The sequence below is a fragment of the Acytostelium subglobosum genome, assembly GCF_000787575.1.
Source record: "Acytostelium subglobosum LB1 DNA, scaffold: scaffold7, whole genome shotgun sequence".
NCBI classification, from domain to species: Eukaryota; Evosea; class Eumycetozoa; order Acytosteliales; family Acytosteliaceae; genus Acytostelium; species Acytostelium subglobosum.
Genome location: NW_012236526.1, coordinates 920,265 through 946,581, shown reverse-complemented (window position 1 = coordinate 946,581; position 26,317 = coordinate 920,265). Strand labels below are relative to the sequence as shown.

The following is a 26,317-nucleotide window of genomic DNA, read 5'->3' as shown; positions in this document are numbered from 1 at the left end:
TGCACAAATGGAAGAAGTATACATGTTATTATTGATGGGTGTTGTTGTTGTTGCAATTGTTGTTGCCAGTCGAGTTCAACAACTTGGACATATCATTGAGTAGAGATAGGATGGACTCCAAACTGTCGGTCAGACCAATGTGGGTGTAGTAGGGAATGGTGTGATTGATATCCTTGATGCCGAGCCATCCAAAGACCGTTGTGATCTTGGGCGTCAGTTCACCGAGCACATTGAGTGTAGGCGAGAGTTGGAACTTCTTCTCAATGAACACTCTCTTGCCTGATGTCGTTGTTGTCTTGATCTTATCGACCACATTGTTGTTGTTGCTGTCCAGGTCCTTGGACTGCACTGCAGGTATTGGTGGCGTGGATGTTGTGGAGTAGGACTGAGGAGTCAGGTCAGTGGCAGCCTTGATGTAGGTCTGCACAATCTCTCTGATGTCATTGTACAGGTTGAGGTTGACGGATATGGCAATCGAGTCTGTGAACTCGGTGAGGTAGTAGAACTCAATCGACTTGTTGTGATGCTCAGTGGTGTACATGATCAAACTGGCCACGGGTATCCTGACAATCTTGGTCTCGTTGGCGCGTCGTTTGAATGGGTCCAACGACCACTGTGGCGCCGACTGTATCGACTCCTCCGACATTTTGGAGATGTAGTTCTGGCCGAGGAGGATGGAGAGCTGTCTGTGAAGCTCCTCCTTCTTCTTGGTCTGATCGAGCGTGATCTGATATGACTCGAGCGTGAAGTTGATCCATGTTGGGTCCTTGATACTGTAGCCAAACAGGAGGATCTGGAGGTTCTTGCCCTTGACTTTGATCTGGCCAATCACCATCGTTGGTCGTCCGGCAGATGCTGACGTTGAGACGGTAGTAGCATTGCTCTGGACGGACGATGTGGACTTGGTGTCATCATCGCGATAGTTCAGTATGTCGCCTCCACTACCTTCATGTTGTAATGCTCGTTTGGCCGATGCCAACTTCTCGCTAATGATCTCGTTAATGCGCTTGACTATCTCCACGATCGACGTGATGGTCTCGCAGGACAGTTGTACCTGAAGGAGAGAGCATGAGATCTCGGTGTTGATGTTGCGCACATCCGTCACGGTGGACTCTGAAGTGGGCGCATCGTAGAACTTGAAGTAGATGTCGCCAGCGCGCAACTCAAGAATCTGGGACTGATTGAAGTCGAACGATATCCTTATGGGTGACAGGTATGCCGTCCACATGTTGATCTCCTTCCTCATCTTGATGTATGGCTTCCTCTCGCCAATGAGCGCGACGCCCTCCAACTCGATGTTGCCCTCCAGCTTGCCGTGGCACATCAGTGCGATGGGACCGGTGTAGACACTGGTGTAGAACAGCACTCCACTATTGCCCTCGACCTCGGTGGGCGAGTACACTGCACATATGTTGTAGATGAGCAGGTTGACTCGACTGATTGGGAGGAAGTCGATGTCCATGCTGAGCGTGCCGAGCTTCATGGTGATGTAGAACTGAGGTCGTTGCTTCTTATCCACTACTGCTACTGGCTGGCGATGTTTGTATGGTGTTGGCGGTGGTGTTATCATGATCCTCTTGTTGGACCTTGGTATCCATGCGCCAAACAGGATGATGATCTCGTCAAGGTACTTGGTGTTGAGATAGCCTTGCGCGCCATCACTGTTGAGCAGAACGGACACGACAGGTCCTTCGTCGGTGATGCCGTGTGCAGTGCCAATGTTGATCTGGAGACTCTTGCACACCATGCCCAATCGCTCGTCAGTGCTGGCCGAGTGCATAATTCTAAAGATGAGGTTGGTCAAGTTGAGTGTGCCATTCATCAGGAGCACTCGTTTGTTTGAGCTGGTCGACTTCATGATGCTGGATAGGAAGACGTCGATTGTACCAATCTCAACGACCGCGAGTATCTGGCCCACGCCATTCAACAACACCTTTGTCGGATTGATCCTGATTGTGAATGTGATGCTGCCTGGTGTTGTGATCGTGCCAGAGTTATCCTTCTCTCTCTCCTTCTCCCTCTCCTTCTCCTTGGATGCTTGATCCTCACTTGTTGACGCTGCTGGTTTGTTGAACTGGGCGTGATAGGTTGACTCTGGTGCGTTGTGGATGAGGTCATAGAGGAAGTGAGTAAAGAATGGCGTCAACTTGATCTCTTGGGAGCCGAGCGAGAGCATGATGTTGGTCTCTGTCTTGGAGCGCTGATTGACAGAAGTCGAGGGGATGAGCACGTGGTTCGTGGCAATGGACAGGGGCGGCAGTGGGAAACACTCTTGGTACTCGTCAAAGTCGTTGGTGTTGGCAAACTTGGCGTCCGAGTTACCCTCGAAGCTGTCCGAGAGAGGGGAGTTGTCGTGTGAGAACTCATGGTCATCAATACCTTGGTTGTTGGCGTGCTTGGTGAGTCTGGTCTCTCCAATGGTCGTCTGCAACGAGAACTCAATCTCCAATCGATACTGTGGCTTGGCATTTGCGCCAAGGTTCGATTGAGAGTTGCTCTTGACGCTTGGCGACAGCCTCTCTGGTGCGCCACCAGGTGTAGAAGGAGCGTTGTTGTTGTTGCCGTCTGTTCCTATCGACTTGATCTTCTCTTGGCCGAGCAGAATGAGGTCTTGGAAACCAATGATGTAGTGTAGGAGCTTGGTGTCGAGATGAAGGAACAGTCCAGAAGTCTTGAGTTCGATCGCACATTGGACCAGGTGTGAAGTGACGTGGATCACAATCTGACAGTCGCCACGATCAATGATACCTCTGTTGACAGAGGGCAGCGTGTGCACGGACAGCAGCTTTGAGTGATGGTAGTTATCCACAAACTGGAATGATAGCTTGGAGAACTTGCAGTCGCCCAGCACCTTTATGGGCGTGGACTGGAGTGTACCAGGACTCCTGGGGCTTGGTGTTGCGCTGCTGTGTGAGGGCGAGGGATGCGGCTTGGACGTGGACACATGGGCCGCAATCTGTTGCTGGATTTGTTTGATCGAGACTCCATAAAAGGTGAATGTGCCGAGCGAGACAACTAATGCTGAGCTTGTGTTGCTGGCTGATGAGGACTTCTTCTTCTCGGCGGGATCGTGAACTGGCACTATTAGCGTGGTATCAATGATCCTGAGATGTAGCGAGAGATTGGTCTCACGGATGGGCAATGCCGAGGGGATCTCCATCGTGGTGAGCGCACGTTTGACCTGTGGCTTTCGCTTGGATGGTATCTTGGCAATCTTGGACGAGGCCTTCTGGTAGGCGTCCAAGTAGAACAGCCAGAGATCAGTGCCCTTCTCAATGGCCCAGGGCTGAAGAGTCACCACTGTCTTGTTGATCAACACCCAAGCATTCTCGAATGGACTGGTCTTGACCGAGTTGGCCGACGTCGCCGCATCTTTGGTTTGCGACGCAACGATCAGTGATCGACTGCTGCTGCCACCAGCAGCACCCTGGTGGACACGTGACGAGTTGGAGTTGAATGGGAACGACTGCATCATGATGTCTGTGAACACACCAGCCCACAGCTGAGACTTGATGTTGTTGATCTTGGTCGAGCAGCCAATGGCCCCACTCGAGCTCGAGTGTAGGGCGAATGAAGGCTCGGACAAAATGAGTCCCATGCCTCGCAGACCAACACGCCAGTTGAACTCATGATTGTTGTTGACGACCTGATTGTGGAACTCGCTCGAGTTGTTGGAGAGCTGCACATCGATCACGCCAGTGGACATTAACAGGGATGAGTTGCTGTTGACCAGCAACACCTCAATTCCACGCAGCATCAGTCGCAGGCTATACGAGCCGTCGGCCAGCAGTGACATGGGGAAGGAGGGTTCGGCCGTCTTTGAAGCGCTAGGCTGCTGATGCTGTTGCTTCTTCTCGGCAAAGTTGATGTAGGCGTCTAGAAGGTCGTCGATCTCCTTGGACAACGTGGTGCGCAGGACCATGATGTTCTCCAACAGCTCGATTGAGAGTGTGTTCTGAATGAAACCAATCTCAAGGTTGGTCGTGAGCGATAGCTTGTCGTCAGCGTTGTTGGCGGTCTTGAGCAGGCCGAATGCTTTGATCTGGGGCAGCATGAACGGCTCCTTGGACAGTGACGCCATGTTGTTGCCATTGCTATCGGTTGTCTTGCCTGGCTTGTTGGTGAGGAACACTATCTGATGCTGGTGCAGTTGGACATTGAACTCCAACTCGCTGTTTGTGAACTGGCTGAGAGCTGCTGATATCCTTGTGATGTGATACTTGACGGGCAGTGAGCTGATGGCATCAGTACTCAGTATAATATCATGAAGATCCAGCTTGATCCTGATGGGAGGGAACTTGAGTGTCTTCAGGTTGATGCCCTTGTCCTTGTCCTTGTTCTTGCCGCTTGCCTGCTCAGCAGCGCTGTCTGGCGGCGTCCAGGCCTTGAGGTAGTTCTTGAGCTTGGGGAGGAAGCGATGGGACATCTTGAAGGGGAGGTCCGCCTTGGAGAAGGTCATCATGAGGTCGTACTTGAATGTGAAGTCGATGTACTCCTCACGCTTGCCATGAGAGTTGTGTCTGGTCTTCTTCTTGCCGATCTTGAACAGCACCTCGTTCAACACGAGGTTTTGGATGCTTAGCTCGATGATTGGTTTGACGCGTGCCGTGGCTGTTGAGGACGACGATGTAGCGCTGGATGAGGATGTCGCAGAAGACGATGCAGACGACTTGCTCTTGCTGCTGCCGCCACTGCTACTACTACTGTTGGCGGGCACAACAACTGGATCCAATAGTTGGAATTGGATCTCGGGGATTGAGAAGATGCAGGAGTGGATCATCTCGACATAGTCTCCATTGGGTCGCGACTCTCCGTATGACTTCTTGGTCTTGGAAGTATTCTTGCCAAACTCATTGAATACAAAGGACATGTCTCGCAACACCATCTTCATCACGCCATTGGTCTCGGTGATGGCGCGGCAATTCACCTCCTTGAATGAGAAGTGTCCATGCACCGAGATCGTCAGTATCGTCTGATTGGTGTGTGCATGGATCACTCTCTTCTTTTTTGCCGTCAACACGGGTTGGGTCACAGTCGCCAATGATGGCTGTTGTTGCTGAGGCTGTGTAGTCTTGTGAGCGCGCGCAGAGTTTAGGTTTGGCGAGCTGGATGTTGTTTTGTGCTTGGTGGTGGGGATCGAGCCTGAGGAGCGAGGGGAGGTCGTGAGGTCCTCCTCAGAGTTGGTAGTGGTGGGCGAGGTGACGTTGGACGATGGCTTGACGGCCTCCTTCCACTCGTGTGAGCCGAGGATCAGCTCCTCATCTTTTAGCACGTCCAGCTTGGTGGAGAGCACCTCCTGCACGGTCAACTGGAAGAAATTGATCAGGTCGGGGTTGATCTTGAGCGACACCTTCTCGCAACTGGCAAAGAAGTTAAAGTCGAATGACGAGCGCGGGATGGCTGTCTTTGTGATTTGGTTGGCACCCTCGGCCATTGACTCGAAGGCGTACTTGGCAACTGCGCCTCCCTCAATCTTGCCAATGGACAATTGATTGCTACTGTTGGAGGCCTTCTCACTGAACACCGCCTGGACGATGCCCTCCAGACGGAACTGGAGCTCGAGATCAAAGGCGTTGTTCTTGCCAACGGGTGGGATGAACACCTTCTTGATCAGAGGACTCTGGAACAGATGGATCAGCTCGCCTCCCTCGTCAATCTCATAGATCTCATTGATCAACTCTTGGAACTGCTGGTAGGCGTCGTAGTCACCCTCGAGCGACACGTTGGCCACGAGCAGGTCGAGGTTTGGTCGCTCGGCACACTGCAAGAAGTGACGCATCTTGGAGATGTCACGCCAGCCCACTCGATGTATTAGTGCTTCGTCTCCAATGATCTCTTTGAAGTCGGGTGGGATGAAGCCCACGTTGTGTTGGTCGATCTTCTGTCGCACAATGTTGGCCGATGTGTGAAGCGAGCGGGTCTTGACACGCAGCAGTTCACCAATGAGCATCTGTAGTTGTCGCGACCACAGTTCCTGGTATCGCTCAATGACATTGGTCAACTTGGTGATGTTGTAGATCCAAATGTCGACGACGCGGAATATGACTGGTGGTGAGTCACTTGTGCAGAACAATGATATTGGTCCAAGTGATGCTGTGAATGCGCCATTGGGTAGTGAGCCGCCCGACGACTTGGATGAGTAAGTCAACGAAGAAGATGAGGTCGACGATGATGAGCCAGACGAGGAGGCAAGTGGATGGGAGGGGGCGGCACCAACTGGACTACCACGCGCATTGTGCTTGACTGAGCGGAACTTGCCCTTGATGTCAATGTTCTCCGTGCCAACCGAAAGGATGATCCTCTGCTGCTGTTGCTGCCTCTGCTGCGAACCGGAGAATGTTGTGCCTGTCTCAGTGTGGCTGTGATACTTGGCCATGATCTCCTGAGGCAAGCTGGTGCCGGGGGTGTTTGTGCGAATGCAACCATGAATGGACTTGACTGTGAGCGAGGTCTCGAACGCACAGAACTCCTCTTGTGGCAAGAATGAAGGGTTGCCGTTGTTACTGCTGCTAAAGCCTCCAGCCTGATCAAGTGGTCGTCCAGTGGACTGACTACACGTGGCCAGGAAGATCTGAAGGCCGTGCACCTCCAGCTCGGTGGTGTAAGGCACTGGGGGCTGCTTATCGATCGCCAACAATTGCAACCAGTGTAGGTTGAACTTGTGCAGCGAGAGGGACAGTCGTGTCTTGTTGTGCAGGAACTTGCGCACCTTGAACTGCTCGGAGATCGTTCGCAACTGGAAGTTGTCCAACATGTAGTCGACCGATGGGTCCTTTGCGATGAATGATTCGACCAGCTCCTCCAAGATGCTGACAATCACAGGTGTGGCAAACAGCTCAATGTCTCGCATGATGTCCACAACAATGGTGGTCGTGGCAGTTTGATGCTCACTGTGTGCGTGAGCATCTGTTGACTCGGCAGCAGGCTGTGATGACGATTGTGTCCTTTGCGTGTTGCGCGTCGGGTTCACAATCGATAGTTTGTGATTGAGTGATCTCTTGGGTATTGGTGGCAGTGCGCCACGGTCCTGGATGTAACGGACGAATGATGACTCTTCCTCGTGGGAGACCTCATGCACCGAGTTGTGGGGATTGAGTAGGTTCTTGCGAAGGCCGCTTGAGCACTCTACGAATGACGACGTCCTTCCGCTCGCCGATCCAAAGGCGTCCATACGCACTTGTGATATGTTGAAGAAGTAGGTCCGCAAATGATTGCGCAACACAGAGATCTGAGGATTGACCATGTCGATGTTCTTCCTGTCCTCGGGCTGAGCAGGAGCCCCTGCGCCAGTGCCTGATGTTGTGGTTGTAGTTGTTGTGGTCTCGGGCACCTCCAATATGTCCTCGAGCTTGGATGATATCTTGGCCTGGAGTATGTTCTTTAGATTGCTCGTGCTGGACGATACCCTGAGAGGGGAAGGCAGACGGATGTTCTGTTCTGGGCCGACACTGGTTGGCAGTCCAAACAGACGATCGTCATCCATTGATTGGAATATCTCGTCACGTGCGTCCTCCTCATCGTCGTCATCATTGTCATCTCCTTCCTTAAGTGATGACTCTGGCGTCTTGAAGTCTGCAGTCTCATCTTGGTCATCGTCTTCGTCGTCATCGCCATCATAGTCCTCATCGTCCTCATTGTCAGAGTGGAATGATCCAGTGCCACTGACATCCAAGTTGGACCTTGACGTCCTGATCTGTTTGTAATAGTCATACTGTGATACATTCATCGGACTGTTGGTCGTCCACTTGAGTATGTTATGACTACTTCCAGTCGGATAGAGGAATGATGACTGCTTGGGCGTGGCCATAATGCTCTTTGGTTGTGATGTCGTTGGCGTCGAATGGATACCAGTGGACGTCAACGAGACAAATGGTGACAGTGGCGACAGGGCAGCCGAGGCATTGATCGACTGATTGATGCTCGATCCTCCTGCTGCACCATTGTTGGCGGCTCCAAATGCCGATGTCGACGTCGATGTCTGATGCAGGCCAGTGAAGACCGATGGCATGATAAAGTCGTCGTCGTCCAGCTCATCATCGCCGACCCAGAGGAAGGGCAACAGCTTGCTCTCCTGGTCATGCAGCAACAGGAACTCGCGCTGGCGCTCGCTGTCCGACTCCCAGTTGGGCTCCTTCAAGTATATGGTCATGTTGGTGGCAATCGAGAGGTTGCCAACCTCGGCCCACTTCTTCTTGCGAGCCGACTTGCTGTTCTTGCCCATGTGTTGCTGGGAGGTGACCTTTGTACAGGGCACAAGATGTTTGAACGCCAGCTCGGGGATCTCAATGACGACACGCTCATGTGACAGCAGATCAATCAGCGCGTCCGTGTGCAGCTTGAAGCCTGAGGGCATGCGGATCTCACTCACATTCTCTGACGAGTATAGGTAGAGCGAGATGTTGTTGATGTTGAGCTTGAGTATGGAGAACACTGGGTTGTTCTTTGTGGCCAGCTTCGTGGACAGCGCGTTGTCCTTGTTCTGGAGATGGAAGAAGAAGTTCTCGAACCAGATGCCCATCGAGGTGATCTGTGACACCAGAACGTGGCCGCTCACCGTGCCAATGTGAATGTTGACAAAGTCTGCGTAGTTGGTCTGTGTCGGCAGAGGGCCGTACAGGAAGTGCAGCTTGAATGTGAAGTTGTTGATCTGCAAGTAGCGCGCAAGTGTCTCGCGCGATGTGGCCTCGGCCGCCTGCTGCTGCTCCTGATCCGTCACGGGAATGTTCAGGACGAGCGGACTAAAGTCTGCGTAGAGATCGAGGTATGTGGGCAGGTATCTGATCTCGAGCAGGAACTCGTGGAGGCCGACGGTGGCCTGCTGTTGCGAGCTGTACAGTCCGAGCGGGAAGAACAGTGTCGTGTCCTCTAGACTGAGCGAGACGTAGATCTCCAGACCGTTGGACACGATGTCGTCATCCTCGGCGTCTGTCCGCTGCTGTTGCTCCTGCTCATGCTGCTGCTTGGCCATGTTGTCCTTGTACTTCTCGAGGTTGATGATGTGACTGGTGTAGCCAAAGAAGTTGTTCTTGAGGAACAGGAAGTAACGGATGTAGAATCCAAACAGTGTGACTGTGGGACTCTTGCCAAAGATGTTGAGCACGACTGAGTCAAGATAGGATGGGTCGTACTTGGAGTAGTATAGGTACTTGCCCGCCAGGGTGAACTCATCGCACGTGATGAATTGAGAGGAGCCCTCGATGAATGAGGGGTCTTGAGCAGAAGCGTAGCTGTTGTCCAATGCCTCAGAGTATGGATCGCTCTGGATATCCTCCAGATGCTGTCTGATCGTATTGTACTTTGGTAGAATGAGTTTGAGTGATATCTTTGTGACCTGTACATTGAATGTGATCTCAGTCTTTGGTGATTGAAATGAGATATATGGGAGAATGAGGTTGGCCTTTAGCAAAGGTCCTGTGAATACATAGTGCGCTATAGTGTGTCCATGGAGTTAGTGTATGAATGATTGATTGATTGATCGAGCTAAGGACATACCATTCTCATCGAGATTGTTCGGTTGATTGATGATGTTCTGTTCGTTGACATTGCAAAAGAGTCGGAAGTTGGTGAGGGAGAAGTCAAAGTTGAAGCGCTTGGGAACAAACATGGTGATGTCTACGGGCTCGCCTGCAGACCAGTCACTGCCCAAGTCCTTGAACAATGTGATGTGATCGGACAACAAGAAGATTTGTGGCGCGTCAACGTTGAAGCTGCATCGCCATTCAGTCAGATGATTCCAGACGATTGGATAGTTGACGTCGCAAAACACCTTGAGACAATTGGCGTAGAGCAGCTGTGTGTTGGTGACGCTGGTGGAGATGTTGCATCGATTGAGAATGACGTTGAGCACCATTGTCGAACCGGTGCTCTTATGTGTGGTCATGGGCGAGATGATGTTCATCGTGGAGCTGTCCTCCACCTTGATGTCCACCCAACCCGGCTTGCGACCGTGCAGCTCGTCCAGTGACAGATTGACGTCCTTTGATAGCTCGCGGAAGGGCACACGAAAGGTCGTGTTCTTGGAGAAGTTGAGCAAAACATTGAAGCTGGCGTACTGTCGCTGCTCGCCGGCAACAGGTCGATGAATGACTGGTGTCTCATAGTCAAAGGGGAAGAAGAAGCGATGCAGGAGCGTGCGGTTCCTGTCGGCCCAAGGGCCGTACACGATGGTGGTGGCGCCATGGAAGTTGACGTCGACGCCCCATTGTGGCGCCAGGAACTCTTTGAATTGAACGTGATCGGGTGAGGCGGGCACAGGGCCAGCCACATCGCAGTAGTACAATACGTTGACCAGTGGTGCTGTGAACAATGTTGGATGCTTGCCATAATCGAATGTGATGTTTGAGTCCTTCTGTGAGTCATTGTCTCCCTTCCTCCTCGGTATATTGCTCGTCTCAAAGTTCTCGTCTGTGTTTATAAATGTGAACTTGAAGTCCTTGAACACAGACTTGAAGCTCTCGAATGCATATGATACAAAGCTAGTTCGTTTGATTGACGGGAGTGAGTGATTGTCCACACGATCAAACAATGGATACATACTCTTCCTTTTGTTGTCGCTCAACATATAGTTCCTCCTCTCCACTGTAGTCCTTGTTGGGTACCAATGTGATGGTGGTGTTGACAATGTCCATCGAGGTGATCTGGCGATAGTAGTCGAGTTCGGGCAGTCGCGCGTCATCTGTGGTGTACAGACCCGAACTCTTGTCGAATTGCATGACGAGAATAGTGGGCAACTCTGGATTGCTCACCATCAGACATCCTCGTCTGATCGACAACGAAGATGCTGGGAACAATCGATAGAATCTTGGAATGACAAAGTCTCTGACCGCAGGCAACTTCATCAATTCATCTATAATCGCATCCTTTCCATCCTTATTGTTGTTTGCTGCTTGTGCTGATGTTGTATAATCCTTACTATGTTGTCTTGAGGCACCTCCAGTACCTCCAACATGTGTATTCCTTCGTTCCACTACCTCTTCAATATGATCATACTTGTAACTATTATTATATATCAGGTATTCTACACCTTCAAGGTGAACAGATAATCTGCATGGACTGTTCTCTGTATGTTTGATTGAGTATGAATAAGTGTCAATCAATGAATGATTGAATGAATAAATGAATGAATGATCGGAGTACACATACCATGTACATAAACTGACTGCCTGGTCTTTGAACGCCAGTAGCGAAAGGTGATTACGGCCTCGACAGCACGTAGACATGTGTTCTTTGTTGCAAACTTTAGACCCTTGACAACTACTTTGCCAGAGATCAACGATACATGTAATGACTTGATTCGTAAGAATGTTCCACGTGGCAGTAAGAATGGTGCGATGAACTTTGATACAATGAAGCCTAACGTCAGCGATGAGAAGAATAATATGTACAATAGGAATATTCCCAATATTGCAGAGAAGATACTAAAGTATAAGTAGCTAACTGTCTCCATATCTGTCTGTATATATAATATATATAATTATAATTGTGTATGTTATAAGATGTTGCCACGTGAGTCTCTCTATCTCTTTGAATGACCCACTAACAAATGAATGAATGAACACAAAGTCAGTCTGTTTGACTCTTATTCATTGAGCTCCCAACCCCTCTCTTTCCACCCAAACAAATACACACAAGTCGAGACTGGATAGTGGAAGAGAGACACTATCCTCTTGGCAATTATGTAGACATTATTGTTCGGACAGACCAGACAAGTCTCATTGTGTACTCAATTATTAGTATACTAGTTTGGAACACATGAACGAACGAACGAATGATTGAATGAATGAACAAGAAGATGAATGAATGTAATAAATAGTTAACTGTATTGTATTGGTACATTGTTGTATTTGTAGTTGTTGATGGATGATGTTGTTGAGTTGATATAATATAGTTATTGTTGTTGATCTAATGAATAGCCAGAGTGAGAGGAGAGAGGGATAATGGATTATAATCACCGACTACAGTGACATCACATCTGCCTTCAACTTGGGGAAGAAGCCTGTTGATTGATTGAAAGAGTGAATGAGTAAGTAAATGAACACAGGAGGGTCTGGCGAATATGATAGGGTATACTACTTACTCTCTAACTTCTCATGTAGACCTCTTAACTCCTCTGGACAACGAATGGAATGGATTTGAAGTCCACGACTTAGGATGTCTACTTGTCGCTTGAGTGCACATGCTAGTTTGCCGGCACAGACGCGATCGACGCTAGCTTGAATATTGGACGAGAGGAATGCTTCTTTGTACATGTTGATACCACCGTTGACAGCGGCATCGATCACTCCATTGAGCGCCATGGCCAGTGGATTGAGATTGAGTTGGGAGTTGTTCTCGTACTTGGTCACCATCTCCTCGAGATCCTCGCATTTCTGGTTGACCGAGTTGAGCGCCACTTCGACGGGCGCCAGCTCGATGTGCTCCTTGCGAATCACCTCGGCACGACGATGGATCGTGGGGAACGTGGCGTCGGTGAACAGGAAGTGATTGCGTACCCAGAGGTCGGCAAACTCGTTGCCGCTCTTGGCTGTCGTCTTCTTGAAAGGCTTGGAGTAGAGGAACACGTTGACGTTGTTGCGCTTGAGGTAATTGCGTGAGTTGGCCGGTGTGCCCTGGATGAACTCGCGCATTGGCTTCTTCTCAAGCTCCTCGCGCGACGATGGGTTGACGATCGTCACCAGCAGGTACTGGCCGTCCGAGTTCATCACGTCGGCCGTGGGCTCTGTCGTCTTGAGAAGCTCGGCGTTGGGGAACTTGGCCATGATACGCGCAGTGAACTCTGACAGACGCTCCAACTCAAAGCCCTTATACAGGTACTCCTTGCTCTGGATCGTGGGCGGGAACTTCTTGCCGTAGTAGCCCACACGGAAGTACTCCGAGAAGAAACGCTCCGTGTTTAGGATCTTGTCGTAGAAGTCGGCCTCCTGGAACAGCACGTCAGAGAGTGCGACAAGGTTGTGCGCCGCTTCATACTGCTTCTTGAGGTCCTGGATCAGCGTGACACAGATCTCCCAAGCTTGGCCCTTGTCCAGGTAGGTGACGGCCAGGCGGATCAGACGCACCTTGCGCTCGGTGGTCGTCTCCTCGGGGAAGACAATGGCGTTGGGCTGGTCTGGCGTGTTGAATGTGAATGACGGCAGCGTCGTCTCGCCCCATTGATACAGGTCCGAATGAAGCATGAAAGCGTGTCCTGCCTCGGTGAAGTAGCCGCTGTTGATGTGTTGATTGAGCAGCTCGTGCAGGTACTTGATGTAGGTGTCCTTGCGGTCCTTGAAGTACTCCATCATCTTGAGTGTGGCAATGGTTCGCTCCTCCTCGAACGAGCGGTCCAGTGGCAGCGTCCTAAAGTCGAACATCAGACCGAGCAGATGCAGCATGTTGCTAATGAAGCTCTTGGCAGAGTGGCGGAACTCAGCCGAGAGGGACACGTCGCCATTGCTAAAGTATGACTCGAGTCGTACGCCAAGGAATGTTCGGAATATCTGTTCATCGCACGATGCGTCTCTGATGACCAGGCGATCGATCACCTCGATTGTCTTTGTCTCGACACGATGCACAGACTTCTTGTCCTCGTAGTCCAATTGCATGATCGATGTGAACAGGTCCTGTGCCAGTTCGTCTACCTCGTAACTTAGGTTCTGTTATGGTGGCGGAGGTGGAAGGGAGGTCAGTCAGTGCGCTGAGGATGTTGAAGTGAGGTTAGTACATACCAATAAGAGCTGGAAGATGAGTGGCACCATGAAGTGAACAAAGTGTATCTGGAAGGAGGCCATTGTGGCCCAGTTGTGTCGCACGGATTGGATGACGCTCCTGCGCATATCGACGATGGAAGACATGATGAAGTGTAGACGATGGATGCGATGATCGCTCGAGCGAACCAATGGCGAGCGCAATGTGTTGAACTGAAGCACCAGGAACGTGTTCCAGAGTTCAGTGTCGGACATTTGGGGTTGTAGTGGCGCATATCTGTAGATGAGCGGCGTCAGCACGTCCTGTTGCAGACGATGGGACACACGCAGATGGAACAGCATCATGGCCAACCAGTGCGTGGGATAGGCCTGGCGCGACATCAGTCCGTCCAGGATCTTGAGTGTGCGTCTGAGGGTTGTGCGGGTCACCTCTGCGCTCTTGTCCACCAGGTGCAGGTTGGCAATGTTGAACTTGAGCATGTAATCAAACAGCGTGAGCAGACATGTGATCATGTAGGTGTGGTCCACGCTCATTGTGGGCAATGTGGGCATCTCGCGTGCCGACTGTGTGATACTCTTGCGGCTCTCAAGGGCGGCGCACACGGCCGATGCCACAAAGTCGTTGGTGATGGTCTCGCCAATCAACAGAAGCTTGGGCAACATCTTGAGGATGCTTGTTATGCACTTCTGCTTGTCGGCCTGATCGAGCTGCTCGAGTGACTCGAGAGTCAGGGCCAGCAACTGAGTTGCAAGCTTCGCTTCCTCAGGCTTGGGAGAAGCGACATGCTTGTCGATCGTGGCAACGAGTGTGGGCAGTAGATTGGGGATTGTCTCGCGGTCCAGAGGCAGTGGGCCACTGAGGATCTGGTGGAAGATGCTGAGCTTGTGCGTGTTGAGATGGTCTGAACGCTCGCCAAAGTACACAGACTCGATGAACTGGCAGAGGATCTCGCACAGCTGCTTCTTGTTGAAGAAGTTGCTGAGTCCCTTCATCATTGTGGCAAAGTTGATCAGTGCCAGTGTCTGCACGACGATGAGCTGTGGCGCCGAGTTGGACATGAGCTTGTTGAGCATGCCCAGGAACTCGAGAATGTCAGCACGCCATTGCTCGTCGTTGGCCTGCTGTGCGCCCTGCTGCTGCAGGTAGACAAGACGAGACTTGACGATCAGCTGGAACATGTAGTCTAGTGCCTTGAGAGTCGATGAGATCTTGGCCGACTCCTTGCTTGAGATGTCCTGCATGTGGTACGACAGGCAGTTGAGGATGTGCTTGTGTGCCAGCGCGCCAGAGAACTGCGTCTGGATGTATGAGTCCAGCACCTGCTTGAAGTACTTGAAACGGTTGGTGCGGTCATCTGTCAACAATCCAATGATGAAGACAATAGTGTTGTAGACCATCAGCGCGACGGGCTCCACGATGAAGAGCGAACCGGCTGTGTTGGAGTCGTAGATCTTGAACAGGGCATCGATCACCGGGGTGAGGTTACGCATGATTGAGATGGGGTCGACAAAGCTGAACTTCTCCAGGATGGCCGGGATGTGGTCCTCGTGCGACTTCCAGTCGATCAGCTGTGCGATGGCAGCATGCTGGACAAACTGTGTCGTGTGGAACAGTGACTTGATCTTGAGGGACTCATTCTTCTTGAGCGAAAACTTGGACGACTTGTCGTGGTGTGCAGCCTTGGGATCGCCAGTGGTGGTCCAGGGCAGGTCCTCGTGGATGTAGGTCACGGGGATCATGTCGGTGGAGGCTTTGTACAAGATGAGGTTGTGATCGCCATTGGCCAGCGCGATCTTGTTGGCGTCTGACAGTCGGACAAAGCCAAATGCGATGGGCGAGGACTTGTTGGCCTTGGATGAGGCGTTACGCACGATGAACAACAAGTGTGCATTGGTGAACTTCTCGGCTGGGATGTCGACGTGTATCGTCTCGCTCCAAATGGGTGACGTGCTCGAGCACACCACCGAGCGGAACTCGGACACAAATGTGCCGGCTGTACCATTCGACAAACAGTTCTGGATAAGCTCGCCAGTGTTAAGTCGAGCGCGCACGGCAATCTCGATCTTCTTGCCTTGGGACAGCTTGCCGCTGTCCAGCGTGATGTATAGCTGATGCTTGCGCTCGTTGATCACAATGCGATGCTCAAACTTCTCGACGCGTGGCATCGTCGCCAGCTCAGGCCACAGCTCCACTGCTCGCTTGAAGCTCTGATCGTAAAAGGCCATCGACACCTGCATCTGGAGTTGGGCATTGGCACCCACGCCCTTGGGAGGAGCGGGCTCGATGCCCTGCTTGTGAAGCTCCTCCGGGCTGCAGCCCTTTGAGATGTCTGCGCCGAGGGCGGGGAACTGGACGTCGCTGGATGACATCCAAAACAGAACGGACTGTTCGCGCTCAAACACGCCGACATTCTTATCGTTGAAGAGGGCAAGCAAACTGATGCTGCCCTGTGCATAGCCGCGGCGCAAGTCTGTGGCGCTGCCCTTCTTGATCTGCTGGGTCTCGCTCACATCCTTCATGGTGCCGCGACGAACAACGCGGCACAACAACACGATGTCCTCGGTGATGTCAGATGGCTCGACGTCCTTGAACAAGATCTTGGAGATTGGCGTTGCGATCACGCCCTCATTGATGCTGACAACCAGCTGCTCCGAGATGGGGCGGCCCTGGACAAAGTTATACAAGGAGAAGTACAACTCGACCGTCTTCTTGCCAATGATTGGCAGCATGCGCTGGATCTTGATGTCGACCACAAGTTGGCCATATTCCCACTTCTTTTGTGACGCCAGGAGTGTGGCGGATGACTGCTCGGCGGCATTCGCGGTGAGTGAGGTGGCCTGTGTGGTTGTCTGTTTCTTCTTCTTGTCGCTGGTGGCGCTAGCATAGTGTTTCCTGAGCAGGACAAGTGGTGACACATTGTCGTCGGTCAAGATCTCGCCACTCTCATCGCACACATAGTACTCGTTAGAGAGCTTAGCACTGACCGTCTCGATCTCCCTACGCAACTCGCTGTAGACTACGTGGTCTGCAGAGGCGCCCTCGCTTATCAGGCGGTCTTGAGTGGCGCGCAGTGAGCGAGTCAGCTCCCTGAGTGCCTGTTGCACCTTCTCGGTCTCCTTGGCCGGGACGTCCAGCGTGTCGAATGGTTCCTCCGAACGCTCAGAAATCTCGGTCGTGACGTCCTGCACGTCGCTGTGCAATTGGTACTCGCGCTGTGTTACCACGCGGACGCAGCTAGACGGGAACTCGCCAATGTCGCTCCAGCCATCCAGGCCATTTCTCATGCGGCCGCGACATGTCGTACTGTCGCCCGAGCCATGCTTCTCCAGGATGGCCAGCACATCGCCACGCATCAGAATGAGAGCCTTGCTGCTGCTGGAGAGATCACGTGTTGCTCTGTAATCGCGGATGCACACAGCGTACTCGGTGCCGGCAGGTGGCTGGATGCTCAGTGGCGACATCGTCTTAGTGTTACCAATATTGAACGCGCCAGTCATCAATCCGTTGTGTCCGTTGTACATGTTCTTCTCGCCCTTGTCCACCACCTCGATGATGTCTCCGCGCTGGTAGCTCAGATTGAGTCCATCACCGATCCTGTTGTTGGTGGTGAGGACACGCACGCGCTCCAGCTCAGCCTTTTGCGACTTCTCCAGGCGCTGGGTGATCTGTCGCGAGAGGTCTGATGACTGAGACGCGACTGCTGGCTCCACTGGGCCGACTAACTTTGAGGGCGTCACGGGACGCCATTCCTTCTTTGTGACCTTTTTGAAGGCGGTTGTGTTGGCCGCGGACGATCCTGCTGTTGATGTTGGAGGTGGTGACAATGATTCCTCGCGACCCTGTGCTAGGTTGCTATTGCTATTGCTGTTGCTGTTGTTGATGCTGGCGGGTGCGACAGTCGCAGGTGATGAGATCTTGGCCGCGTCGTTAATGATCGAGTTCAATTCGTTTGATATCGACTCATCTTCGACCGAGCCATCATCAAGTTGCGAGATGGAGTCTGGTGACAAAGGAGCAAAGGTATCTTGCTGTGTTCGTGTGGGTGGTGGCACAGATGGTGGTGGCCTACTCGGTTGGCCAGTCAATGTTGGAGATGTTGTGGATGGTACGACGGCCGGCCTAAATGGCGGGCTTGTATTGGAAGAAGATGCGACTGGTTTAAGAATAGGTGAGGTTGTAGGAGCTGGTTTGACCGCAGATGGCTTAACCAATGGGTTTGTTGTTGGCTTTGCCGCGAATGGTCTAGGTGCAGGCTTGCTCATTGGTTGTGTCTGTTGCTGTGGTTGAGATTGTGGCTGTTGCTGTGGCTGTGGCTGTGACTGTGACTGTGGCTGTTGCTGTGGCTGTGGCTGAGACTGTTGCTGTTGTGGCTGTGTGGTTGGTACTGGTGCAGCTGCACCTGGTGTTGTCGCGCCCTGTATTGGTTGTGCTGGAACCTTCTTCATAAAGGTCCTTGGTGGGGGCTTGGGTTGTGAGTCACTTGGTTGTTGCTGCTGAATCTGTGTCTGTTGTTGCTGCAACTGTGGCTGTTGTGGTTGAGCCTGTGGCGCACCAGCTCCAAGAGGACCACCAAATCTATTGATCGCCATTGGCTTTGGACTGCCTGTGGACTGTGGTGCACCCGCTGGAGAGGGAGTAGTGGATGATGGCGCTGGCTTGAACATTGAATTCGCACTTGGTTTGAGTTTAACCTCGAATGGTGATGTTCTGGGAGGTGCTGTAGAATCGCCATTTGTCGAACCAGAGTCAGGCGACTGTACTCTTGGTCTTGGTATTGGTGGCTGTGGCTTTGAACCATTTGGCGATACCATCGCCGGTTGATTTGTGTTCTCTACCAATGACACACCGTTTGGTGGAGGGAATGAAGGTGACTTTACGATTCCAACAGAAGTAGGAGCAACAGCTGTTTTAAATCCTGCTGGGCCTGGTGGTGGGAGTGCTGAAGGTGATTGATTGATTGATTTGATTGTGGGGAGGTGAGGCGTCAGGTCATGTGATCACATGATTGGACTCAATAATGAGATATGATAATTAACATACGTCTTCCACCAGCAGCTGGCTTTCCTTGTGTTGGATTCATTTGACAGCTATTAATGCTTATTATATATTATACTATAGTATATATTGGTATGTCTCTGTTGTTGTGTATATTATATATATCTAAAAATACAATGTTATGTTGTCTATATTGATTGATTGATATTGATTGATTGAATAAATAAATACAGGTGTTTGATTGAATGAATGATTGATTGAATGAAAATGCTACTACTACTTTTTAATATATTAATATTACATTAAGGAGAGATATATATATTAGTTATCTAGATAAATAGGAAGAAGGTAAGTGATAGATAGAATAGAATGCAGAAAGGAGAGTTTAAGTCAGTCCATCTAGTTGGGTCCTCTTTTTTGGGGGTGTTGGGTGACCTATCAGCAACAAAAAGTCCAAATCGTTGCAAAAAAATACCAAAAGCGAGCCATCGGTGTTTGCTAATGGTCGTTTGATTCTTTTCAAAAAAAAAACCAGATATCTAATTTTGGTGTTGTTAATCTGTGTATGTTTGTGACAGTTCTACTACACTAACAACGATCAAATAATCATCTTAATCTTATAATAATACATCTCTGTAATACTTTAATTGATTGTTTGAATGAATGAATAAATGAATGAAGTTGAAGTTGATAATTATCACATTATAGTTAGTTCAAGATTGAGATGATTGACAAAAATACACCCTATGAGTTTCTTCAAGACAAGGCCAGTAGGGTGTGAACAACCAAACTCGACATGATCATCATGTTGTTGGATGAGATGCACTATCTTGAATGAATATGGCAAAGAAGAGAGTATTAGAATCAACATTTGAGTCATCAGAACAAGATAATAATAATGATGTAACAACTACTACAGATAACTCAACAACAACAAAGAAATCAAATAAGAAGAAATCAGTCAAGGATAAGTCAAAGGATGACGATGCATCATCATCCACTCAATGTGAAGAAGATGGTGAACTACAAATGACCATCGATCAATGGAAGAGTGACCTTCATTCACATACAAGGCTCGTCTCTGTGTAGGTACTCCTGCCACGGTGCTCATGTTCCTCACCAACTAATCAATCAATCAATCAACCAATGTTGAATTGAAGTAATCAACTATCAAGAGCAGAGTATCAGGATGGATTGTTTGTTGTTGGAGTTAGGAAGGGCAAACACTTTGACTCTATCGGACATACTGTTAAGGGACAGCTTTGTCTTTATGTTGAGGAGGCGTTGTATCTTGCAACGCAAGGCTCTTTGGAGTTATATTACAAGGGCATGCCATTGACACTACAAGAGGCATACCAACTATGTGAGAGACAATACTGTAATCATCCTTTCTACAAGTTCCAAGTGTATAGCTATCTTAAGAAGCATGGTTATCATCTCATTCGATTCACACCAGAGGCTGCCGCACTGGAACAACAAGAACAACGTCGACTTGCAAGCAGCAAATACAACAATACCATCACAACAAGTGAGCGAGCCAAGATCATTCAATCACTCCCGCCATCAGGGGTCTCCCCTCAACATGCTGTTGCTGTTGCTGCTCCTGTTCGGACTTCAATGAGATGTCGGAGTTGGTGGAGACAAGAAGAGTGGCCATGCAATGTCCAAGAAGTCTACACTTACAAGCCAGACAATGTCGAGTGGATTGTACCAAATATCAATGATTCATGGACTAATGATAGAGACTCACTGCGGCATCACTCATCATCTGTGGACTCTTTGGACTTTGACATCATTCAATCATCAGCGTCATCATCGACATCAACAAAGCCATTGTTACGCATTGCCCAGACATTCAATACCAACCAGACAATGAACTCGGTCAATCGTCGTGTTAGGCTGTTTGATGTATCGACGAGGTTGGAGGACAAGGCTGCTGAGGACATCAAGGATTGCAAGGACATTGGTCTGATCGACTATAATGTCTACAAGCCAGGACCATCATTTAGAAAGAGTTCACCTGGTACACCAGACTTTAGAATATCAATAATGCGATTCATGGACAAGGTACCATCGATGGACGTTGTCAATCGCATTCAATCAGCGTTCAAGGATTCAGTACCTCTGTACTTTTGTGTCATTGCCTTGAATGACATTTCATTCTTCTCGCTCCAAGAGATGGATGCAATGGCACTCTAAAATAGAGATTGATCGATTGATTGATTGATAATAATAATAATAATAAGGAGGGTACTGTTATTAAGCGTAGTAGTATGCATACATGATTGATTAATTGTACATGTGATTGATGATTGATTGATTGAGTGAGTGTAGTTGTTGCGCAAGTATACTGATCGTAATTGAGATTGATTGAATGAATTGGAATGAATGATTAACCAGTCTTTAGAGCCTGTAACCTGTTAAATATCTCATCGTCCTCTTTGACAGCTGGCTCCTCCTCTTGCACGGGGACATCGAGTGCATCAACGCCAACCTTGGGACCTGATATCAGGATCTCATCGAGGATCTTGCTGACCTCCTGCTCGGCCTCCTCCTCCAGTTGATCGTCTCTGTCAAAGGTGTCGTTGATCATCTCCTCGATGATGCCAGCCTTCATCATCTCCTGGCCCATGGACATCATGATCTTGTTGAGCTCTGGAAGCTTGACCAGATTGTTCATCATCTTCATGACCTCTGTCGACTTGGCCATGTGTCCGGCCACCTTTGCCATCGACAGGTTGGCCTGTAGTTGCATCGTCACCGAGTTCATCTGTGCCTTTGCTGTATATATTCTCTCCTTTGCCTTCCTAGCCGCTGCGACCTCCTTTGCCAATGTCTTTGCACTCTTTTGATCACCAGCCTTTACTCTCTCTTTTATCATTCTAATCACTTTCTTCTCCTCTGTATCGATTGCTTTTGATTGATTGATTGATATCAATGTTAGTATCTATTCAGTCATGATCATCGTGCACAAGTACATACCTCTGATTTGTGTATCAAGTCCTCTATCCTCTCTTCTCAACTCTCTCTTCCATTTCTTGACCATCTCCTCTGGTGAAGGTTTCTTGAACAAGTTGAACATTATTTGTTTGTGTTTGTGTTTGATTGATTGTTTGTGAATGAGTGATTGAGATGAATGTAACTACTACAACTACTATAGTAGTATGATTATATTATTATTATTATAATATATATATTAAATACTAGTATTTGATCTTGACAACAACAAGTTAATTAATGATTATTGAATGCTTGGGCAACAGAGAATCCAACTCACTTTCAAACAATTTCAGTTCATTTCCCACGTCTGTGAGAATCAAAATAACTTCAAGAATCATTGTTTATTCGTAGTCAGTTGCAACTGAAGCAATTCAGATATTGGTACAGTAACATAACAATCAAACCAAAGATGAAGATATAGATGTTAAACAATGATTGATGATACAAATATTGTTAACAAATAGATATATTCAATACCAAGCAAGCTTAAGGTGTCTAACTGGTAGAATTATTATATTGGATGAACAAGTACTATTATGTGACTGCTTAACCGACTCTTTTATCTATTATCGACCAACCATGTACATGTATACATGTTGTGAACAGGTAGACCTGTTCCCCATCCAGATTTTAAATTCAATTGGATCTCAAACTATATTAACTATTCATGGCAATAACTGACGGACTGGCTGATCAACAGGTCTCTCTCTCAGATCACTCATTTGGTGAACATCATTTAATATATCGATGACTCTTCATAACAAACAATTTCTTGTACATACATACCATCAAGTTCATTCAATATTACCAGAATAGGTCAATTTCGTGAACAATCTTAAAAATAGGTCCATGGACACTTTGAACAGAGGGTATCAACCGTAACAAAAGAAAAAGAGTAGAACATTGGTTGAATAATGTCCCTGGTAAAGTATAATGATGCCATCTAAAAATATCCACAATCAACCAATTACCCATCAATAACTTTATATCTTGTTCGACTCGAGTTTGAATCTCAGAATCCCATTGGTGTCTTGTACTTGAAAGACAAACACAGTCACATGTTGGTGTGAGAGAGTTAGGTCTCGTCTGGTCAGGTCCTATCCCTCATCCTCATACTTATCTCACACACATACTCAGTCCAACTCTTCACAAACTCACCCCCGTGGTTGTGTCCGACGAGACGAGAGGTCACCACGACCACTACCACATTCAAACCAAATATGGAAGGTTAGATCCTTGACGAGAGGCAAAGGCAGCCAGTGCCATTGGCAATTGCCAGTTCCAGGATGGTCCTGGATGAGTGTGGGCACACTATACACAATACCTAAGGGTATTTATAAATAGTTCTATAGAGTCTTAGAGGATCTACTTATTCAACTTATAGACTAGTCTTCAAACTAACTATTAATACACACTTACTTACACTCATACACACAAACACATTAATTACTCCTTCTACTCTTTGGACGAGTTATCCTTGAACTTGTCTTTCTCCTGTCTTTGACGAAGAAGTTGATACTACTCTTTCTCCTACTCCAAACTACATTTTATTATTATTATTATTATTATTAATATTATTATTATTTACATTTATTAATTATTTATTCGAACGAATCATAAGACAATGAAATATTTAGTTGTAATTGATGATAAGGCAGCATCATTCTCTGCCTTTTATAAGGCTTTGGAACTGGTACAAGAGCCAGATTGGATAATATTGATAACAAAGCATAAGTCAACAGGTGCCGAGAATGTAAAGTTCTTTGCCAGGGTACTTGACAAGAGAGGTGTATGTATTCATTCAAACATCCACTGAATCAATCAAACATACTAACATCTCCTATTTATTATAGATAAAGAGTCTACACTTTATAGAACATGGCAGGACAAAGGAGTTGGTTAGCAATAAGATCAAGCTACTCACGATTGATAAAGTAGTCATCTCACCATACTCCTCAAAGAGGAGAAGGTATGTTTCAATCATTACCCAAACAAGTAATAATACTATTGGAAGATACTAACAAATATATACTTATTTAGACTTTGTGATTATGTATCAAACAATCTAAAGGTCAATGTAATAACAGTTAAAGAATTCCCAATGGTCGATGAGAGTCTTATTCCTAAGCCACCTGTTGTGGAGGCAAGTCGTAAGGGATCGTCTTTACTTCAATCAAAGTCTTCATCGTCAATACCAGATCATGTGGTGCTGAGTAAGAGCTCACCATCAACAAGAGACCAACTACCAAAGTCAAAGTCCCAAGAGAGTGTACTATCTCATTCATGGGCACCAGTGATGAAACATCCATTCTGTGATAGTCCAACACTTGTATCAACACCAACCTCCTCATCATCTTCATCTTCATCATCATCGTCTGCCCACATTGGTGGAAGTGCACTGGAACCAATCCATCACAAACCATCACATCTACATCCAATCATACAACCACCCTCGGCCCTAACAACCCTCTTCCGACGATCGACTCATACTCCCTCAATAGCATCACCAAGCACACGCGACCCTGTTGACTCGGACAATTATCGACAGAAAACACCTTCGCCAACATCAAGACATGGAGGTCATGGCCCATCCAAAGCTCCCACCCCTGCACCTTCTCCAGCCACCGCCAAGGCTCCATTAAAGTCAGTGATGAAGCGTCCGAATCAAATGAACAGTATTGGGTCGTCCTCTTCATCCAGTCCTCAGTCACCATCGGTAATGCGCACTGGTACTGGAAGGAAGAGAACTGTCACATTCGCACCCCAGCAGACACTTATAAGTTAGATCTAAAAATATTATTATATGTAATAAAATACAACTTGTACGTATTTATTCAAATATAATACATATATATATATAGTGGACTCGGTCTTGGAATATCCATCAATCTTGATCACGGTCGATTGGCAGGCTGATCACCATCAATAACGAGATAGAGTTCAAAAAGGAAAGGATATTGTTTATTTATTTATAAATAATATTTGAATGATTGAGAAAGTCAAGGAAATATTTTAAAGATTAAGTATTAGAGTAGAACTCGATCCATTCTCCAGCTTGGAGAGAAGCATTCCTTTTGTACTCAAATAGTAGTATACCTTTTTGGAAACATATTAATCATGTTTAAGGGTGGATGTTAGAGATGATAAATAGAACAAATTAAGTATTCCATACCATGATGATTGTGTAGGTATGAAAGTACTTTATCCATGGCATGGCCACTGATATAAAGATAACTTGTATTCCTTCCGTCCTCAGCCAGAACCTCATTATTAAAGAACACTGGAGGTACCAAATGCTCTTGAATATGTCCCAGGGTATTAACAACATCATTTAATCTTGATACCCTAAATTGATTAAATACGTTCATGACATTAAGTCTCTCTTCAGTGTTCAATCCACTCCCATTGAATCTAACTTTCAAAGTTGTGGCATGCATTTATTATTATTATGATGAATATAAATAAATGAGTGAATAAAGGGACATTCTATTGTCTTAACTTTATAGATCATCAGTTAATACTTTTACTTAATTTGTTCATTGGACAAACAGGGGGCATGTCCAAAATAGGCCTTGTTTGTGAATTGTACGAATTTTCATCAGTCATATTTTGATCAATCAACCAAATAAGTGATCATCATTGATATAGATAGACTTATAGATAGATAGATATAGAGATGGCATCACTGAGGACATTAACATTATATAACTTTAATACAAGTTATTCATTTGGTATTAAGGACCCTGTGATGGAAAAGGACAACTCGGTCGTGTCTAGACTGGGAAGAATGAAGGAGACCTTTGAGAAAGAGGGTCTTCGAAAGACTGTCGAAGCCATAATCATAGTACACAATCATAATCATCCACATATCCTTCTACTCAAGATTGCCAATACATTCTTTAAGCTGTAAGTCAAAGTCATTGATCATCATCTGAGGTTGATCAATATCAGCTGATTGATTGAATCGGATTTATGTCAGCTGACAATGTCACGTGATACTAATATATTTGGACTTCAATCAATGTTATGTAGACCCGGTGGCAAACTGAAGCCAGGTGAGAACGAGGTAGAAGGATTGATAAGGAAGTTGACAAAGAAGTTATCACCTCTTGGTACAGCAGAAGCAGATTCTCCATGGGAGGTTGGTGAGAATATAGCAACTTGGTGGCGACCAAACTTTGAACAAGTCTTGGTAAGTGTCTCCCGACTTTGAAGCACAGGATACAGGACTCAGACTAACAACAAAGTTCAAACAGTATCCATACACTCCGCCTCATATATCCAAGCCAAAGGAATGCAAGAAGCTCTACGTAGTTACCCTTCCAGAAAAATGTAAGACCCATTGTTGTTGTTGTTGTTGTAGTAGTTGGATGATTGACATCAACATATTTACTCATTAATTATCAACTATAACATCACAGGTACATTCGCAGTTCCATCCAACCTTGAACTCATAGCAGTTCCTTTATTCGAAATATTTAACAATTCACAAAGATATGGAGCGATCATATCAAGTATTCCTCAACTCATTAGCAAGTTCCATTATGTCTACTTATCACTTGATGCCTAATCAATTGCAAGACAAAGTGATATAGACAGACGAAAGAATGGAAATGAACTAAGGGCACTTGCCCTC

At 47.7% G+C, this 26,317-nt stretch overlaps 6 protein-coding genes across 6 annotated transcripts; 3 read left to right on the top strand and 3 right to left on the bottom strand.

The window, feature by feature from the left end:
• Positions 1–28: 28 nt before the first annotated feature.
• Positions 29–11,446, bottom strand: SAMD00019534_042550 (hypothetical protein; the record flags this gene model as incomplete). Its single annotated transcript, XM_012900760.1, has 4 exons — positions 29–9,429; positions 9,493–10,475; positions 10,537–11,059; positions 11,143–11,446. The coding sequence occupies 4 exons, from the start codon at positions 11,444–11,446 to the stop codon at positions 29–31; spliced, it is 11,211 nt and encodes a 3,736-aa protein (XP_012756214.1).
• A 508-nt stretch (positions 11,447–11,954) lies between these two features.
• On the bottom strand, positions 11,955–18,766 carry SAMD00019534_042540 (hypothetical protein; the record flags this gene model as incomplete). The annotated part of the gene is made up of 4 exons (XM_012900759.1): positions 11,955–11,995; positions 12,077–13,634; positions 13,707–18,625; positions 18,727–18,766. The coding sequence occupies 4 exons, from the start codon at positions 18,764–18,766 to the stop codon at positions 11,955–11,957; spliced, it is 6,558 nt and encodes a 2,185-aa protein (XP_012756213.1).
• Positions 18,767–19,521: 755 nt separating this feature from the next.
• Positions 19,522–20,877, top strand: SAMD00019534_042530 (hypothetical protein; the record flags this gene model as incomplete). Its single annotated transcript, XM_012900758.1, has 2 exons — positions 19,522–19,766; positions 19,842–20,877. Coding segments are annotated over 2 exons (1,281 nt in total), but the record flags the coding sequence as incomplete, so codon positions are not given.
• A 202-nt stretch (positions 20,878–21,079) lies between these two features.
• Positions 21,080–21,781, bottom strand: SAMD00019534_042520 (hypothetical protein; the record flags this gene model as incomplete). Its single annotated transcript, XM_012900757.1, has 2 exons — positions 21,080–21,594; positions 21,664–21,781. Coding segments are annotated over 2 exons (633 nt in total), but the record flags the coding sequence as incomplete, so codon positions are not given.
• A 1,524-nt stretch (positions 21,782–23,305) lies between these two features.
• Positions 23,306–24,610, top strand: SAMD00019534_042510 (hypothetical protein; the record flags this gene model as incomplete). The annotated part of the gene is made up of 4 exons (XM_012900756.1): positions 23,306–23,470; positions 23,535–23,650; positions 23,722–24,461; positions 24,543–24,610. 4 exons carry the CDS (start codon positions 23,306–23,308, stop codon positions 24,608–24,610), a joined length of 1,089 nt encoding a protein of 362 aa, XP_012756210.1.
• Positions 24,611–25,363: 753 nt separating this feature from the next.
• On the top strand, positions 25,364–26,245 carry SAMD00019534_042500 (hypothetical protein; the record flags this gene model as incomplete). The annotated part of the gene is made up of 4 exons (XM_012900755.1): positions 25,364–25,587; positions 25,714–25,873; positions 25,938–26,013; positions 26,103–26,245. Coding segments are annotated over 4 exons (603 nt in total), but the record flags the coding sequence as incomplete, so codon positions are not given.
• Positions 26,246–26,317: the final 72 nt, after the last annotated feature.